The sequence below is a fragment of the Ranitomeya imitator genome, chromosome 6 (assembly GCF_032444005.1).
Source record: "Ranitomeya imitator isolate aRanImi1 chromosome 6, aRanImi1.pri, whole genome shotgun sequence".
Lineage (NCBI taxonomy): Eukaryota > Metazoa > Chordata > Amphibia > Anura > Dendrobatidae > Ranitomeya > Ranitomeya imitator.
In genome coordinates this window covers 180,870,245-180,889,697 of record NC_091287.1, presented here as the reverse complement: position 1 = coordinate 180,889,697, position 19,453 = coordinate 180,870,245, and the positions used below count along the sequence as shown (strand labels likewise).

At 46.7% G+C, this 19,453-nt stretch overlaps 1 protein-coding gene across 1 annotated transcript in view; it reads right to left on the bottom strand.

The window, feature by feature from the left end:
• The window catches only part of PKD1L1 (polycystin 1 like 1, transient receptor potential channel interacting), a 528,440-nt gene that overhangs the window by 411,693 nt on the left and 97,294 nt on the right, over nt 1–19,453 (bottom strand). The window contains exons 11-12 of the mRNA XM_069732261.1: nt 14,293–14,358; nt 13,507–13,662 (exon numbers count right to left, since the gene is read on the bottom strand). Coding sequence (XP_069588362.1) covers nt 13,507–13,662; nt 14,293–14,358 — 222 coding nt within the window. The remainder of the gene's footprint in view (nt 1–13,506; nt 13,663–14,292; nt 14,359–19,453) is intronic.

Genomic DNA, 19,453 nt, shown 5'->3' with positions numbered 1-19,453 from the left:
AATTTACAAGGCCATATTGCTCATGTATACCAAAATAATATCTGCTTTGTAATTAAGCATCCACCATATTATGTGGGAAAAACATGTCTCTGTAATTGGAAATTGTTAGTGAGTTCTTACAAATTTGTTTAATGCTTTGATGAATGATCTCCCAAACTAGTGCCGGTGTAACAGGCCAGATTGCCCCCAGCCCAGAATATACCCGGGTTAAAGTAGTCTAGGACAGATTATACCACTCTGGGTCAAAATATACCCCAGCTTCTGGAGATCAGATTTTTCAGGCTTTTGAGAACTATTGAGTGATATACTCAGTAACGGGGCCCCAGTCAGCACACAGGGTCCCAGGCAGAACACGGGGTCCTTGGTAGCACATGGGGGGTAGAGACAGCGAACGGGGCCCCAGGCAGCACACGGAGGGCATACAGCAAACGGAGTCCCAGGCAGCACACGGGGCCCCAGACAGTGCACAGGGCCCCAGGCAGCACACAGGGGCTCCAGGCAGGGCACAGGATGCCAGGCAGCACACAGTGGCCCCAGGCAGCATACAGAGGCCCCTGGCAGTGCACGGGGCCCCAGGCAGCACATGGGGGGCAGAGAAAGCAAACGGGGTTCTAGGCAGCACACGGGGGCCACAGACAGCACACAGGGCCCCAGGCAGAACACAGGGTGCCAGGCACTGCACAGTGGCTCCAGGCAGCATACAGGGACTCTTGGCAGTGCACAGGGTCCCAGGCAGCACACGGAGACCCCAGGCAGTGCACAATGGCCCCAGGCAGCACATGGGGGCAGAGACAGCGAACGGGGTCCCAGGCAGCACATGGGGGCTCCAGGCAGCACACGGGGGTCCCAGGCAGCACACAGGGCCCCAGGCAGTGCACAGGGGCCCCAGGCAGCGCACAGGGTGCCAGGCAGTGCACAGTGGACCCAGGCAGCATATAGGTGCCCCTGGTAGTGAACGGGGGCCCCAGGTAGCACATGGGAGCCCCAGGCAGTGCACAGGGGCCCCTGACAGCGCACGGGGCCCCAGGCAGCACAAGGGGCCCCCAGGCAGCGCACAGGACCCCAGGCAGCACACAGTGGCCCCAGGCAGCACATGGGGGGCAGAGACAGCACACGGGCTCCAGGCAGCACACAGGTGCCCCAGGAAGCACAAAGGGGCCCCAGGCAGCACACAGGGGCTGCAGGCAGCATACAGGGGCCCCAGGCAGTGCACAGAGGGGCAGAGACAGCTCATGCAACCCCAGACAGCGTGCAGGGCCCCTGCGCGCTGTCTGGGACCCCCTGTGCACTGTGTGGGACCCCCTGTTCACTGTGTGGGACCCCCTGTGCGATATCTGGGGCCCCATTCTTGAGTTCATCACTCAATCCTGTGGGATGTCTGGGGCCCTAGTGTGATGCCTGGGGCCCCTGTGCGATGTGTGATGTCTGTGGCCCTTGTGTGATGTCTGGGGCCCCGTGTGCTGTCTAGGGCCCCGTGCGTGGCCTGGGACCGCGTTCGCTGTCTCTGCCTCCTGTGTGCTGCCTGGGGCCCCCATGTGCTGCCTGGGGCCCCGTGCACTGCCAGGGGCCTCTGTATGCTGCCTGGGACCCCTGTTCGTTGCCTGGGGCCCATGTGCTGCCTGGGGCCCATGTGCACTGCTTGGGGCCCCTGTGGTTCCCTGGGGCCCCGTGTGCTTCCTGGGACCCCGTTCGCTGTCTCTGCCCCCCGTGTGCATTGCCTGCGGTCCCCATGTGCAACCTGGGGCCCTGTGCACTGCCTGTGGCACCAGTGTACTGCCTGGGACCCCGTTCGCTGTCTCTGCCCCCCATGTGCCGTTCGGTGTCTCTGCCTCCCCGTGTTGTGCCTGGGGCCCCATTCGCTGTCTCTGCCCACCTGTGCGCTGCCTGGGTCCCCGTTCTTGAGTATATCACTCAATCCTGTGTGATGTCTGGGGCCCCTGTGTCATGTCTGGGGACCCTGTGCACTGGCTGGAGCCCCGTTATTAAGTATATCACTCAATGGTACTCAAAAGCATGAAAAATATGATCTACAGCAGCTGGGGTATATTCTGGCCCAGAGGAGTATAAACTGGCCTAGTCCAATTTATACCCCGGGGTATAGTTTGGCCTAGGCCAGAATATACCCAGGGCATAATCTGTCCTAGGCCGCTTTAACCCCGGGTATATTCTGGGTGGGAGGTTAATCTGGCCTGTTACACCGGAAACCAATAAAAACAAGAACAACAAGTAGGGGTGTAACAACCGCAGTCCTACAGGTGATTCCATGCGAGTGAGGGGCCCACCGAGATCAGCACAAGTGTTGGGTCCATGCACTGGAATACACACTGCAAGCCAATCAGAGGCCAGCAGCTGACGTCAGCTTGCACGTGACTGGGGGAGTATGGCAGTGATGTCATGAGCTCCCATTGGCTGCAAGCTGAAGTCAACCTCCGGCTTCATGAGAGGATGCCGTGCAGTGGGGGAGCGGATAGGAGGTGAGTATAATTATATATAATTATAATATAATATATAATGGAATATAGGCTGAACTGGATGGACAAATGTCTTTTTTCGGCCTTGCTAACTATGTTACTATGTTAATTGTTTATTTTTTTCTATGCATTAACAATGGCAGAACAGGGTTCATATACCAGATTGGGGGATATATATGCCACGATGGGGCCCAGGATAAGAAACACATATACCAGGATGGGGAATATATAATCCATGATGGGGCCCAGGATAACTAATAAATATACCAGGATGGGGCCCAGGTAAGGGTCATATAAACCATGATGGGAGATATATATATATATATATATATACCAGGATGGAGCCCAAGACATGTGACACATATACCAGGATAGGAGATATACAGTGAACGAAATAATTATTTGATCCCTTGCCGAGTTTGTAAGTTTGCCGCTGGCAAAGACATGAACAGTCTATGATTTTAAGGTTAGGTTAATTTTAACATTGAGAGATAGAATATCAAAAATAAAATCCAGAAAATCACATTGTATAAATTATATAAATTCATTTGCATTTTGAAGTGATAAATAAGTATTTGAATCCCTACCAGTTAGACGTTCCTAATCAGCTTGTTACCTGCATTAAAAACAGCTGTCTTACATAGTCACATTTATAATAGACTCCTGTCCACAGACTCAATTAATCAGTCAGACTCTAACCTCTACAACATGGGCAAGACCAAAGAGCTTTAGAAGGATGTCAGGGACAAGATCATAGACCTGCACAAAGTTGAAATGGGCTACAAAACCATAAGAAAGATGCTGGGTGAGAAGGAGACAACTGTTGGTGCACCATGCAAAATCATGCAAAATCTCACCTCGTGGGGTATCCTTGATCATGAGGAAAGTGAGAGATCACCCTAAAACTACACTGTGGGGGGAAACTTGCTAATGATCTCAAGGCAGCTTGGTCCACAGTCACCAAGAAAACCATTGGTAACACATTACGCCATAAAAGTTTAAAATCCTGCAGTGCCCACAAGGTCCCCCTGCTCAAGAAGGCACATGTGCAGGCCCATCTGAAGTTTGTCAATGAACACCTGGATGATTCTGTGAGTGATTGGGAGAAGGTGCTGTGGTCAGATGAGACAAAAATTGAGCTCTTTGGCATTAACTAAACTCAACGTGTTTGGCGGAAGAGAAATGCTGCCTATGACCCAAAGAACACCATCCCCACTGTCAAGCATGGAGGTGGAAACATTATGTTTTGGGGGTGTTTCTCTGCTAATGGCAAAGGACTACTTCACCGCATCAATGGGAGAATGGATGGAGCCATGTACAGTAAAATCCTGAGTGACAACCTCTTTGTCTCCATCACGACATTAAAAATGAGTCGTGGCTGGGTCTTTCAGCAAGAAAATAACCCAAAACATACAGCCAAGGCAACAAAGGAGTGGCTCAAAAAGAGGCACATTAAGGTCATGGAGTGCCCTAGCCAGTCTCCAGACCTTAATCCCATAGAAATCTTATAGAGGGAGTTGAAGCTCTGAGTTGCCAGGCGACAGCCTCAAAATCTTAATGATTTAGAGATGATCTACAAAGAGGAGTGAACCAAAATTCCTCCTGACATGCACAAACTTCATCATCAACTACAAAAATGTCTGACTGCTGTGCTTGCCAACAAGGGTTTTGCCACCAAGTATTAAGTCTTGGTTGCCAGAGGGATCAAATACTTAATTCTCACTGCAGAATGCAAATAAATTTATATAATTTATACAATGTTATTTTCTGGATTGTATTTTTGATATTATATCTCTCAATGTTACCTATCCTTAAATTATAGACTGTTCATGTCTTTGTCAGTGGGCAAACTTACAAAATCAGCAAGGGATAAAATAATTATTTCCTTCACTGTATATACCAGGATGGGACCAGGAAGGTGAACATACATACCAGGCAGGAGGACATATATACAAGCTGGGGGACATCTATACCAGCCTGTCTATGGGACCAGGATGGAGGGCATATTTTTGTTATATATGCATGATATCAGCCAACCACTAACCATGAGTGGAGAAAAGGTTTTGGTGTTATCATTCATATTCTTTGAAAAGGGCAAAAATGCAAAAAACCTTTGAGCACAACTGTGTGTGTGTGTGTGTGTATATATATATATATATATATATATATATATATTTATATATATATTTATATATATATATATATATATATATATATACACAGTACAGACCAAAAGTTTGGACACACCTTCTCATTTAAAGATTTTTCTGTATTTTCATGACTCTGAAAATTGTACATTCGCACTGAAGTCATCAAAACTATGAATTAACACGTGGAATTATATGCTTAACAAAAAAGTGTGACACAACTGAAAATATGTCTTATATTCTAGGTTCTTCAAAGTAGCCACCTTTTACTTTGATGACTGCTTTGCACACTCTTGGCATTCTCTTGATGAGCTTCAAGAGGTAGTCACCGGGAATGGTTTTCACTTCACAAGTGTGCCCTGCCAGGTTTAATACTGGAAGTGGGATTTCTTGCCTTATAAATGGAGTTGGGACCTTCAGTTGTGTTGAGCAGAAGTCTGGTGGATACACAGCTGATAGTCCTACTGAATAGACTGTTACAATTTGTATTATGGCAGGAAAAAAGCAGCTACCGTAAGTAAAGAAAAACGAGTGGCCATCATTACTTTAAGAAATGAAGGTCAGTCAGTCCAAAAAATTGGGAAAACTTTGAAAGTGTCCCCAAGTGCAGTTGCAAAAACCTCAAGCGCTACAAAGAAACTGGCTCACATGAGGACCGCCCAAGCAAAGGAAGACCAAGAGTCACCTCTGCTTCTGAGGATAAGTTTATCCGAGTCACCTGCCTCAGAAATCGCAGGTTAACAGCAGCTCAAATTAGAGACCAGGTCAATGCCAAACAGAGTTATAGCAGCAGACACATCTCTACAACAACTGTTAAGAGGAGACTTTGTGCAGCAGGCCTTCATTGTAAAATAGCTGCTGGAAACCACTGCTAAGGACAGGCAACAAGCAGAAGGGACTTGTTTGGGCTAAAGAACACAAGGAATGGACATCAGACCAGTGGAAATCTGTGCTTTGGTCTGATGAGTCCAAATCTGAGATCTTTGGTTCCAACCACCGTGTCTTTGTGCGACGCAGAAAAGGTGAACGGATAGACATGCCTGGTTCCCACCGTGAAGCATGGAGGAGGAGGTGTGATGGTGTGGGGGTGCTTTGCTGGTGACACTGTTGGGGATTTATTCAAAATTGAAGGCATACTGAACCAGAATGGCTACCACAGCATCTTGCAGCGGCATGCTATTCCACCCAGTTTGCGTTTAGTTGGACCATAATTTATTTTTCAACAGGACAATGACCCCAAACACACCTTCAGGCTGTGTAAGGGCTATTTGACCAAGAAGGAGAGTGATAGAGTGCTACGCCACATGACCTGGCCTCCACAGTCACCAGACCTGAAGCCAATCGAGATGGTTTGGGGTGAGCTGGACCGCAGAGTGAAGGCAAAAGAGCCAACAAGTGCTAAGCATCTCTGGGAACTCCTTCAAGATTGTTGGAAGACCATTTCCAGTGACTACCTCTTGAAGCTCATCAAGAGAATGCCAAGAGTGTGCAAAGCAGTCATCACAGCAAAGGTTGGCTACATTGAAGAACCTAGAATATGAGACATATTTTCAGTTGTTTCACACTGTTTTGTTAAATATATAATTCCACATGTGTTAATTCATAGTTTTGATGCCTTCAGTGTGAATTACAATTTTCATAGTCATGAAAATACAGAAAAATCTTTAAATCAGTAGGTGTGTCCAAAATTTTGCACTGTATGTTTATTACACGCACACCAGGATGGGGGGGCCCGGTCCAAATCTTGCACCAGTGCCCATCAGACCCTTGTTACTGACAACAAGCACTGCTGAATGATCGAACGAGACGTCATAGTTACAGTTTGAATTGTTTATTTAACAAAGAGCAAAGCTTATCAATGTCAGACCAGTGTCTTCATCATATACCCAAAGAAAATATTTACTAAAAAATCAATCAATAAATTCAATCATATTATTTCATTTTATTAACATGAAAAACTATATGACACAATCAAAAAGATTTAAACATTTTTTTTGTTTTATTACACATTATTATTGACATGTAGTCTGAACCCCAAAACAAGCTTTTATGTGCAATCACAGAGTGACCCAGCAAGCCACATATTCATTCCTCTGAGTGGTGCCAGTGACCGCTGACAGGAAGAGGTGCGGCACCCGGAGACAGTGTGACAGGCAGGGGCAGCGTCAGGAGCGCCGGGACTAGGTGAGTATTTTATATTCACCTGTCCGCATTCCACACGCCGGGCGCGGCTCTGCCTTCGCGTCCTCTTGCACTGACTGTTCAGGTCAGAGGGCGCGATGACACATATAGTGTGCGCGCCGCCCTCTGCCTGATCAGTCAGTGCAGAGAGACGCCGGGACGGGACGCTGGGGAGCTGCAAGCAAGAGAGGTGAGTATGGCATTATTTTTTTTATTATTGCAGCAGCAGCAGCAATGGCACAGCTTTATACGGAGCATCTATGGGGCAAAAATGAACGGTGCAGAGCACTATATGGCACAGCTTTATACAGAGCATCTATGGGGCAAAAATGAACGGTGCAGAGCACTATATGGCACAGCTATGGGGAAAGAATGAATGGTGCAGAGCACTATATGGCACAGTTATGGGGCAAGAATGAACGGTGCAGAGCACTATATGGCACAGTTATGGGACAAGAATGAACGGTGCAGAGCACTATATGGCACAGCTATGGGGCAAGAATGAACGGTGCAGAGCACTATATGGCACAGCTATGGGGCAAGAATGAACAGTGCAGAGCACTATATGGCACAGTTATGGGGCAAGAATGAACGGTGCAGAGCACTATATGGCACAGTTATGGGGCAAGAATGAACGGTGCAGAGCACTATATGGCACAGCTATGGGGCAAAAATGGACGGTGCAGAGCACTATATGGCACAGCTATGGGGCAAGAATGAACGGTGCAGAGCACTATATGGCACAGCTATGGGGCAATAATCAACTGTGCAGAGCACTATATGGCACAGTTATGGGGCAAGAATGAACGGTGCAGAGCACTATATGGCACAGCTATGGGGCAATAATCAACTGTGCAGAGCACTATATGGCACAGTTATGGGGCAATAATGAACGGTGCAGGGCATTATATGGCACAGCTTTCTATGGTACATCTATGGGGCAATAATGAACGGTGCAGAGCACTATATGGCACAGCTATGGGGCAATAATGAATGGTGCAGAGCACTATATGGCACACCTTTCTATGGTACATCTATGGGGCAATAATGAACGGTGCAGAGCACTATATGGCACAGCTATGGGGCCATAATGAACGGTATGGAGCATCTATTTTTATTTTTGAAATTCACCGGTAGCTGCTGCATTTTTCACCCTAGGCTTATACTCGAGTCAATATGTTTTCCCAGTTTTTTGTGGCAAAATTAGGGGGGTCGGCTTATACTCGGGTCGGCTTATACTCGAGTATATACGGTATATTGCGGCTGAGAAAGTCTGTCTTTACGTTTTCTTTCCCATTGATGTGAAGAGCAGTCAAAGATTGAAAATTTGTCCCCGCCATATGGAATAAGCGAATTGTGACCTGCATCAGAGCCTCGGAACAAGTTCCGCCTTGATGATTTATATAGGCCACTGCCAACTGGTTGTTCAAGAGGATCCTGATGTGGTGTCCCTGGCGCTGAATTTGATCTAGTTTCTCCATAGAGAGAAGACACTGTTGTGTAGCTGAATCTAATAATAATCCTAAAAACTTTTGAATTTTTAGGGGCTGCAACCGAGACTTTTCATAATTAATTATTCAACCCGGGTGTTCCAATCTAACTCTAGCTGTTTCTAATTGAGACAAACAGTGATCCATCGAATTCCCTGCAATGAGGAAATCATCAATGTAGGGAACAATAAGAATATGAGACTCCCGTAAATGTGCCGTAGCCGCCGCAATAAATTTTGTAAATACTCTAGGGGCAGAAGTTATACCGAAGGGAAGCGCCCTGTACTGGAAATGGTGAACTACTCCCCCCATTAATACTGCTACCCTTAGGAATTGTTGGAATTCCGCATGAATGGGCACATGATAATAGGCATCTTTCAAATCCACTACCATGAAACAATCTTTAAACAGCATTTTTATTCCATCTTGAAGGTATGTTTGACCAGGTAACTATTAGGCTATGTGCACACGTACAGGTTTTTTCGCGTTTTTTTCACGCTAAAAACGCTATAAAAACTCATTAAAAACGCATACATTATGCATTCTATCATTTAGAATGCATTCTGCATGTTTTGTGCACATGGATGCGTTTTTTTCCGCGAAAAAAACGCATCGTGGTAAAAAAATCAGCATGTTCATTATTTTTGCAGATTTTCTGCGTTTTTCCCGCAATTCTATGCATTTGGGAAAAAACGCACAAAATACGCACAAAAAACGCGTCAAAACCGCGTCAAAATCGCGGTAAAAACGCATGCGGATTTCTGGCAGAAATGTCCGGTTTTTGTCAGGAAAATTTCTGCAAGAAATCCTGACGTGTGCACATACCCTAAAGGTGTCTAAGATTTATGATGGTCCTATAAGTCTTATCAGGCTTCTGAATAAGAAACAGGGGAGAATAAAATCCCTTTCCTCTATCAGATTTTGGGACTTCTATAAGGACATTTTTAGAACAAAGAGACAACACCTCTTCTTCTAAGGCTGACTGCTCAAGGGGAGAAGAGCATAAAGGAGTTAATTTAAAACTATCCTGTGGGGTACAAATAAACTGAAGTGTGAGACCCTGGGATATAGTGTTTTGTACCCAAACACTATTTGTGATCTCTGACCATTCTGAACAGAAATGTAACCGTCTACCCCCCACTGGGATTGCTAGTCATTTGTCTTCTTTCTTCCTTTCCTTTGAGGAACGACGGAACATAAATCCTGTACCTCTTCTACGCCTATCATCCCATCTAGACCGATCTCTAACGGGTGAAAATGCATGCCTCCTTCCCTGGCCAAATCTCTTCTTGTTAGAGGGACGACGGTACGATCCAAACAAATTAGGAAACTTCTTTTTATCATCTCCCGCTTTTTCTAGGAGTTCGTCCAAGGTGGGACCAAACAAATATTCTCCTTTACAAGGAATGGCACAGAGCTTTGATCTTGTCTGTATATCCCTTGGCCAGCATTTCAACCACAAGGCTCTTCTGGCTGCATTAGAGAGTCCTGCCGCTCTAGCAGCCAGTTTAACAGAGTCAATGGAAGCATCTGACAAGAAGGCAGCCGCCTCCTGAATTACTGGTAAAGCAGTTAGAATAGACTCTCTAGAGGCCCCCTCCTTCAACTGGGTCTCTATTTGGTCCAGCCAAACCATCATAGACCGTACATGTTGTTGCCACCGCAGGTCTTAAGCAACCAGCCGCCATTTCCCAGGTACCCCTCAGAAAAATGTCCGCCTTTCGGTCAAGGGGGTCCTTAAGGGTTCCCATATCCTCAAAAGAAAGATAAGCTCGCTTCGCCACTTTGGCTACTGCCGCATCTAATTTAGGAGCCTTCTCCCAATTGCTAACTGCCGGGTCATCAAACTGATATCTGCGCTTTTGTGCTGGAGGCAAGGAACCTTTTTTCTCAGGCTTTTTCCACTCCCTATTAATGAGCTCCTGAATTTTCTCATTTAGCGGAAACACTCTACGCTTTTTTTGCTGCAGTTCACAAAACATCATCTCCTCCCTGGATAATTGAGGCTTGGGCTCTGCTATGCCCATTGTCCCTCTGACCGCTTTTACTAACTTACCTACCCTTTAAAGGGGTAGACAAAAATGTGCGGTATCTTCCTCCGAGGACGATGCAGCTGAATAGGAGGAAATCTCATCTATATTCTCATCCACGGAAGAGTCAGATATCAGAGGAGCTTTGTTTTTAGAGCTTCATGCTTTAGATAAGGACTTAATGAAATGTTTGACTTCCGTCCTGACCATCTCCTTCAGGCTTGCTGCCATACTAAGGGATTCTTCCGCTACCTGAGGGGGCAAGTAAGGCAATCTAGTCTCCGCAGATCTAATGACCTCACCCCCTCCCCCTTCCTGAGACCTCACCGTCTACTAGATACAGGGGCCACATAGCTTTTTAGGGCAGTTATCAGGTAAGGGAACCCCGCAGATGGCGCACTCTTTATGTTTCGCCTTACCGATGCATTTCTTCCCCTACAATAAAGAATATGAGGGGAATCACATCACTTGGTGAACATTCTTGAAGATCACGTACCAGTGCCTGCCCCAAAAAAGGAAATACTGGAATATGAGGGGGATTTTTCCTGGCTGATGCTCTAGACCCCTGTCTGGAGGAGCTTTTGCAGCCAGACTCCTTCTGTCATCTTTAGGCTTCTGACAAACCTCGTCCAGCAGCTGAGGCTGCTGTTCACGGTTACTCTCCATACCTCATGGATTGAGGCCAGAAGCAAGGGGCCTAGCTCCGGAAACTCCTTATAACCCCACTTCCGGTCAGCAGCCACGCCGAGCCCTCTCCCCTGATTCGTTGTCCCTCCCTCCAGGTGCAGGATATCTGTGGGGGGGCTGTAATTGAGCGGCAAGCAAATTCCCGGTGGGCACCGCCATCTTGAAGCCACCGCGCATGCGCGGAACCCCGCGACCCGGAAGTAGATGCCAGCTCCGCCCCCAGACGTCACCCGGCTCCACAGTGCTTCCTGTCAGCGCTGAGAGCAGCGTGGGACACCCGGCGGACCAGCGGTACCCCGGGTGACACCACCGCAATGCCGCCGCATGGACCCCAGCCCGCACACAAGCCTGCCTGCAAGGAGGGACCCTGTTATGATACGGTGGTCTAGGAGCAACATGGAACGAGCTCTGAAGGAAGTGGTAACTGTGCTGACCGCAGTCCCTAAGCTCAACACAACACTAGAAGTAGCCGTGGAATGCTCCTAACTCTCCCTAGGCATCTCGTCACAGCCTAAGAGCTAACTACCCCTAAAGAAAGAAGCAGGAAAGCTATCTTGCCTCAGAGAAAATCCCCAAAGGATAGATTAGCCCCCCACAAATAATGACTGTGAGTGGAGAGGGAAAAGACATACACAGAATGAAACCAGGATGAGCACAGGAGGCCAGTCTAGCTAAATAGATAGAACAGGATGGAATACTGTGTGGTCAGTATAAAACACTACAAAAATCCACGCAGAGTTTACAAAAAATCTCCACACCTGACTAAAGGTGTGGAGGGCAAATCTGCCTCCCAGAGCTTCCAGCAAGACAGAATAAATTCACACTGATAAGCTGGACAAACATAGAAAGCACAGAATGGATAAGTCCACAATCTATGGACAGAAAAGAGCAAGCAAAAACTTAGCTTTGCTGAACTGGTCAGGATAACAGGGAACTCCAAAGAGATGTGAATCCAACCAGGAACCATTTACAAGTGGCACTGGCTGAAGAAAGAGCCAGGCTTAAATAGCCGAGCAGAAGAGACGATAAGTGGAGGCAGCTGATGACAGCTAACTCCAAGGAGCAGCCATACCACTAGAAACCACAAGAGGGAGCCCAAGAGCAGAACCCACAAAAGTGCCACTTACAACCACCGGAGGGAGCCCAAGAGCGGAATTCACAACAGGACCCCAAGGGAATACCTACCCGTGCTGGCTCCAGGAGACCGAACACCACCGGTGACTGCTCCCTGCTGCAACGCCACCGCCGTGCAGTCCTCCAGGACCACCGTGACGTCTTCCAGGATCTCCGCACCGGCCAAGGTAGGAGACCCCCCCGCTACCTGAATCAGCCGGCCGGCCTGGGATCCTTGACAAAATTCTGTAGGATCCCATCCCTTTAGGAACAGGAAACCAACTGATACGTGGGAGAGGTACCGCCCTTTTGTATCTGTAGGTTTCCTGTTCCTAATGGGCGGATCCCCTCTCTCGTGGTGCGGTCATGGGAGTCTGAATAAATACAGTGTCCCGCAAACCCGCACATCCTACTACTCCAGAACGCAGCGCTTCATAAGAATGAGACCTTTTCTCTGCGTGTGTAATAGCTACGCCTCCAGGGTCAGGACAATGGTGGTACCTGCGACTGGAGTAGCGTAGACCGGACCTGATCCACTCCCAGGTGGGAGCATGGAACCACAATTCCTAACATTTAGTCTACTTATTTTAGCTCTCTTAAGGTACCGTCACACTGAACGATGTCGCTAGCGATCCGTGACGTTGCAGCGTCCTGGCTAGCGATATCGTTGAGTTTGACAGGCAGCAGCGATCAGGATCCTGCTGTGCCATCGTTGGTTGGAGCAGAAAGTCCAGAACTTTATTTTGTCGCCGGACCTCCTGCAGACATCGCTGAATCGGCGTGTGTGACGCCGATTCAGTGATGTCTTCACTGGTAACCAGGGTAAACATCGGGTTACTAAGCGCAGGGCCACGCTTAGTAACCCGATGTTTACCCTGGTTACCAGCGTGAACGTAAAAAAAACAAACACTACATACTTACCTTCTGCTGTCTGTCCCCGGCGCTGTGCTTCTCTGCACTGTGAGCGCCAGCCAGACGGAAAGCAGAGCATAACGGTGACGTCACCGCTATGCTTTCCGGCTGGTGCTAACAGTCAGTGCAGAGAAGCACAGCGGCGGGGGACAGACACCGGAAGGTAAGTATGTAGTGTTTTTTTTTTTTTTTACGTTTACGCTAGTAACCAGGGTAAACATCGGGTTACTAAGCGCGGCCCTGCGCTTAGTAACCCGATGTTTACCCTGGTTACCAGGGGATCGGCATCGTTGGTCGCTGGAGAGCTGTCTGTGTGACAGCTCTCCAGCGACCAAACAGCGACGCTGCAGCGATCGGGATCGTTGTCTGGATCGCTGCAGCGTCGCTTAATGTGACGGTACCTTTAGTCAACACACATCATTTCTGAAGTATGACAAAGCAAATATTTACATTTCAAGTAGATATAGAGTCATACCTGAGGTAGTATAACTTCTGAATATTTCACGACCAATTGGCAGTTTTATCCAGTGAACCATGGGTACAATATTTGGTGTTATAATTAACAGATCCACAAAGTTATCACCAGTAAATATAACAGTATCTGCAGAGCCATATGAGAAGTCAGGATCACCTTGAAAAACAAATAATAAAAAAATTAGCTTTTATTTGACCTTAAAGGGAATCTGTCACCCCATTTTAGGCCTATAAGCTAAGACCACTGCCATCAGGGGCTTATCTACAGCATTCTATAATGCTGTAAATAAGCCCCCGATGTAACCTGAAAGATAAGAAAAACAAGTTAGATTATACTCACCTAGGGGCGGTCCCAGTGTGGTCCGGTCCGATGGGCATCGCGGTCCAGGTCCAGCGCCTCCCATCTTCATGCGATGACGTCTTCTTCTTTGCTTCCTGCCATGGTTCCTGCGCACTGCAGTACTTTGCTCTGCCTTCAACAGGGCAGACAAAATACGCCTGCGCAAGAGCAGTGACAGGAAGCAAAGAAGAGGATGTCATCGTATGAAGATGGGAGGCGCTGGAGCCAGACCGCGACACCCATCGGACCGGGCCGCACCGGGACCGTCCCTGGGTGAGTATAATCTAACTTGTTTTTCTTATCTTTCAGGTTACATCGGGGGCTTATCTACAGCATTATAGAATTCTGTAGATAAGCCCTTGATGGCGGTGGCCTTAGCTTATAGGTCTAAAATGGGATGACAGATCCCCTTTAAACTGTGCAGAGTTGTAAAATCAGTGAACTTACTTTCAGTCCTTGCTCCAGAGCCTCCAATGCCTTCCACAATATTACCATAGAAATGAGTGTCAAAATCTGTTAAATTTAGAAATGTAATATAATTTACTTAATCGGAAAAACACAAGTCAGAACAGTAGTTAAAGGGATTGTCCAATACTGAACAAATAAATACAAAATATGTATTTACCTTGCTAGATTGTTTATGAGTGCTGAAGACTTGGGCAAGTGATGGGCTGTAGCCAGTACAATTCTATAAGATGGAACAGTTCTGTCACACAGAATTGAGACGACCGCAGGCCATCAATGGCCGCTGATAAGCTGCACTGCTAACATAAATGTTATGAAATCACAAGAGGATGCAGTGCTCGGATCAGAGGAGTGTCATCTGTCAGGCCGGTGGGGGGGCAAGAGTGTTTTTTCTCTTATTTTATGCAGCAAACTGAGGTTTTATTCATTGGTGGCCAATCTCTTAATAATACTAACAATGCATAGCTAACAGCCCACATGTGACTGTAAAAGGTGGTATGTTATGGATTTAGGTATGGATTAGGTCAATCAAAATCTGGTATCCCAAGACACTTGGCAGCTTCTCCCATGTGTATAAATAAGTTAAATTAGCAAGTATCTGACAGTTTTTGGAAGAGCAAACTGACCGGGTGCATCCTTGTTACCAAAACAGTGCTGATCAATACAAGGGGAGATAATTGCCCCTAAGCTCGAACATCTCAAATTCAGTCCTCATATGGTACAAATGGAAGTGCAATATTTTCCATTCCAATTCTATAATATTCTATGTCAAAACTGTCTCTAGACAGTTTTAATACAAATATCTGTATTCTGGGAACCTACTCGATTCTGTGATCTAAACGCAATGTTTTTCAAAACTGGAAAACCACAGAAATGCATTATTACTACAAATTCTGAATATATAATAGTCATATTTGGTAAAAATGTGCTGGGACACATGTTGGTCATAATACCTCATCAAGAGAAACTCATGGTCATACCTAGGAGATACAAAGTGCATTATGGATCTGTCCAAATTTCTGTGGCGGTCTCCTCCGCCATAAGTTCTCACAGATTCCATCTGTTAGGGTATGTGCACACGTGAGGATTTTCTAGCAGAAATTTCCTGACAAAAAAACGGACATTTCTGCCAGAAATCCGCATGTGTTTTTTGCGAATTTTTTTTTTGCGTTTTTTCCCAATGCATAGAATAGCGGGAAAAACGCAAAAAATCCGCAAAATTAATGAAGATGCTGCTTTTTTTTACCGCAATGCGTTTTTTTGCGGAAAAAAATGCATCATGTGCACAAAAATTGCAGAATGCATTCTAAATGATAGGATGCATATGTATGCAGTTTGTAATGCATTTTTATCGCGAAAAAACTGAACGTGTGCACATAACCTAAGACATTTCTGTAGTATCCTTTTTATTTTTATACTATTTTTGCCTTGTGTATATGTCTTTTTATTATTTAATCTTTTTGTCATTTTTTATAAGAACTGCACTTTTTTCGTATATGAAAACTAAAATGTAACAAGTTTGTTCCTTGCTGCTCTAGAAATGCTTACAACCTTGAGGAGAGAAAGTATAGCCTGGTTGTGTTACCCTGTGTATGCCAGAATGCTAGAAGAGTACCTATCACATGTGTGGGATGCTGGGTGGCGTGTGTACTAGTGTGTGACTGTGAAGAAACCAGATTGTATCTTAATTTTCCAGACAATCATGTTTTTGCAAACCAAAAGAACTGGCTTTTTTTATCTGTATATTGGATTGTGAATTTAAGTGTTTATGTCTGGTGGCTCAAGAAGACAGACTTGCCAACTGATATACTATCTAATATACTGTGTAAGTCTGTAATAGTGACTGTACATAGGGTGTGTTAAGGTACCTTCACACTGAACTTTCTCAACAAAGATAACGATAGCGATCCGTGACGTTGCAGCGTCCTGGATAGCGATATCGTTGTGTTTGACACGCAGCAGCGACCAGGATCCTGCTGTGACATCGCTGGTCGGAGCTAGAAGGCCAGCACCTTATTTCGTCGCTGGATCACCCGCTGACATCGCTAAATCGGCGTGTGTGACGCTGATCCAGCGATGTCTTCACTTGTAACCAGGGTAAACATCGGGTTACTAAGCGCAGGGCCACGCTTAGTAACCTGATGTTTACCCTGGTTACCATTGTAAATTTAAAAAACAAAAAAAACACATACTCACATTCCGGGGGCCTGTCACGTCCCCGGCGTCCGCTTCCCTGCACTCCTCCTGCATCCTGTGTCAGCGCCGGCCGGCCGTAAAGCAGAGCACAGCGGTGACGTCACCGCTCTGCTTTACGGCCGGCGCTTACACAGGATGCAGGAGGAGTGCAGGAAAGCGGACGCCGGGGACGTGACAGGCAACGGAAAGTGAGTATGTGTTTTTTTTTTTTTTTACATTTACAATGGTAACCAGGGTAAACATTGGGTTACTAAGCGCGGCCCTGCGCTTAGTAACCAGATGTTTACCCTGGTTACCCGGGGACTTCGGCATCGTTGGTCGCTGGAGAGCTGTCTGTGTGACAGCTCTCCAGCGACCACACAAGGACTTTCCAACGATCACGGCCAGGTCGTATCGCTGGTCGTGATCGTTGGAAAGTTGCTGAGTGTGACGGTACTTTTAAGCTTTGTTTAATGATGTGTGTTTACATGCTAATGGTGCTACTGGATCCCATCACCATTGTTTACCTTATCTTGATGTTGGACTGAAGGACCCTGGGTAATTCTAAAAATAGCTTACATGCCTTGGGTATAAAAAGACTCAGAGATCACATCTTGGGAGACTGAAGTAATACTGAGCTACCAGCCGGACATTCTGCAAACCACCCAACAGACAAGAGAAAGGACTGCAGCCAATTCATCATGGCTCCATCACGAGGGACACTGATCTATGATTATAAAGGAAAAAACCTAGGGGTTTTCAGCTCTGGTTGAAAGGACACAGATCTGAACCAGTGACCATCTCTGAACCATGGATATGTTTGGAGAAAGCCAGGTTTGGGACCCGCTGGTCGCCTGGTTCCATGGAGATGGTCAGATAAGCCAAGTGGTGACTCTTGTGTCAACTGGCTTTGGACCTTGTATGGACTTTATGGACAGTTCTTGGTCATCTTCCTACGCTTGTCGTTACCTCTTCTCTGTGTGTGTATCACAGGTGGAATAGCGACCCTGGGAGCTCTGACATAATGTCATCTGTCTTTTGACCTTGTACGGACTCTATGGACTGTTCTGTCATCTTCCTACGCTTGTCGATATCTCTTCTCTGTGTGTATATCACAGCTGGAATTGTGACCCTGGGAGCTCTGATATAACATCTACCATTATCCCGACGAGACAACGGAAGTGTAAGACCCTGTCATGTACAGTATGTTGGGGTAATTGCTGGAACTATTCTGTTTGCTATTGTGTGTTGTGGTTCAATAAAGTATTGCCACACTGTTTTACCTTAACCCTGTGTTGTCTGTGTAGTACAACCTGCAGTAATCACTGATCGACCAAAACCACTGCACGACCAGCTCTATCCTTACCTAATTTATCCTCACCCATCCCTTGTAGATTGTGAACCCTCGTGGGCAGGGTCCTCTCTCCTCCTGTTCCAGTTGTGACTTGTATTGTTCAAGATTAATGTACCTGTTTTTATTATGCATACCCCTCCTCACATGTAAAGCGCCATGGAATAAATGGCGCAATAATAAATAATAATAATAATAGTGTATTGCCCACCGGGAGATAGTGGGCGTTCAGTGGTATGAGCCCTGGTCCATGCAGTATTGCTAAAGACAGCCTGGACAGCGGACGAGTGCACCCACTGACCCCGTTTCTCTACAATTGTTGACAGCAGTGGGACACTACTCAGCCCGGCGGAACCGGGGGAGCTGCAGGGGACTGGTGTTCGTAGACACCATCCAGGGCTTCACAACCAGGGAGGTATTCAGAGATACCCAGCAGACTATTGATGAGGCATGCACAGCAGGTTTCGGATGCCACTACATCCAACCCCACCAAATCGGCCTTGGGAAGAGGACCAGAGTGGCTATATGACCTCAACAAGGAACGGAAACTACAAGAGATATTCCAGCTTCAACGGATTGAATAGAATGGAGGAGCTATGGAATGTGGAGGAAGCCATGCGTGGACCCAATGGATACCAGTTGTTACTCTTCAATTACATATGGAGTTTATTTTCGTAAGGAGCATATGGAATATGCTCTAAGGAAACTGGATGATCGGAAGCCTATCATGTCTGGTTAATTAAGATGGGGGAGCAATGTGAAGAAACAAGATTGTATCTTAATTTCCCAGACAACCATGTTTTTGCAAACCAAAATAACTGGCTTTTTATCTGTATATTGGCTTGTGAATATAAGTGTTTATGTCTGGTGGGTCAAGAAGACAGACTTGCCAACTGATATACTATCTAAGGGTACCGTCACACTATAACATTTTGATCGCTACGACGGTACGATTCGTGACGTTCCAGCGATATCGTTACGATATCGCTGTGTCTGACACGCAGCAGCGATCAGGGATCCTGCTGAGAATCGTACGTCGTAGCAGATCGTATGGAACTTTCTTTCATCGCTGGATCTCCCGCTGTCATCGCTAGATCGGTGTGTGTGACACCGATCTAGCGATCTAGCGATGCGATCCAGCGATGCGTTCGCTTGTAACCAGGGTAAACATCGGGTAACTAAGCGCAAGACCGCGCTTAGTTACCCGATGTTTACCCTGGTTACAAGCGTTAAACTAAAAAAAAACAAACAGCACATACTTACATTCTGGTGTCCGTCAGGTCCCTTGCCGTCTCTGCTTCCCGCACTGTGACTGCCGGCCGTAAAGTGAAAGTGAAAGCACAGCGGCTGTGCTTTTACTTTCACTTTACGGCCGGCAGTCACTGAGTGCGGGAAGCAGACTGCAAGGGACCTGACGGACACCAGATGTAAGTATGTGCGGTTTGTTTTTTTTTAGTTTAACGCTTGTAACCAGGGTAAACATCGGGTAACTAAGCGCGGTCCTGCGCTTAGTTACCCGATGTTTACCCTGGTTACCCAGGGACCTCGGCATCGTTGGTCGCTGGAGAGCTGTCTGTGTGACAGCTCCCCAGCGACCACACTACGATTTACCTACGA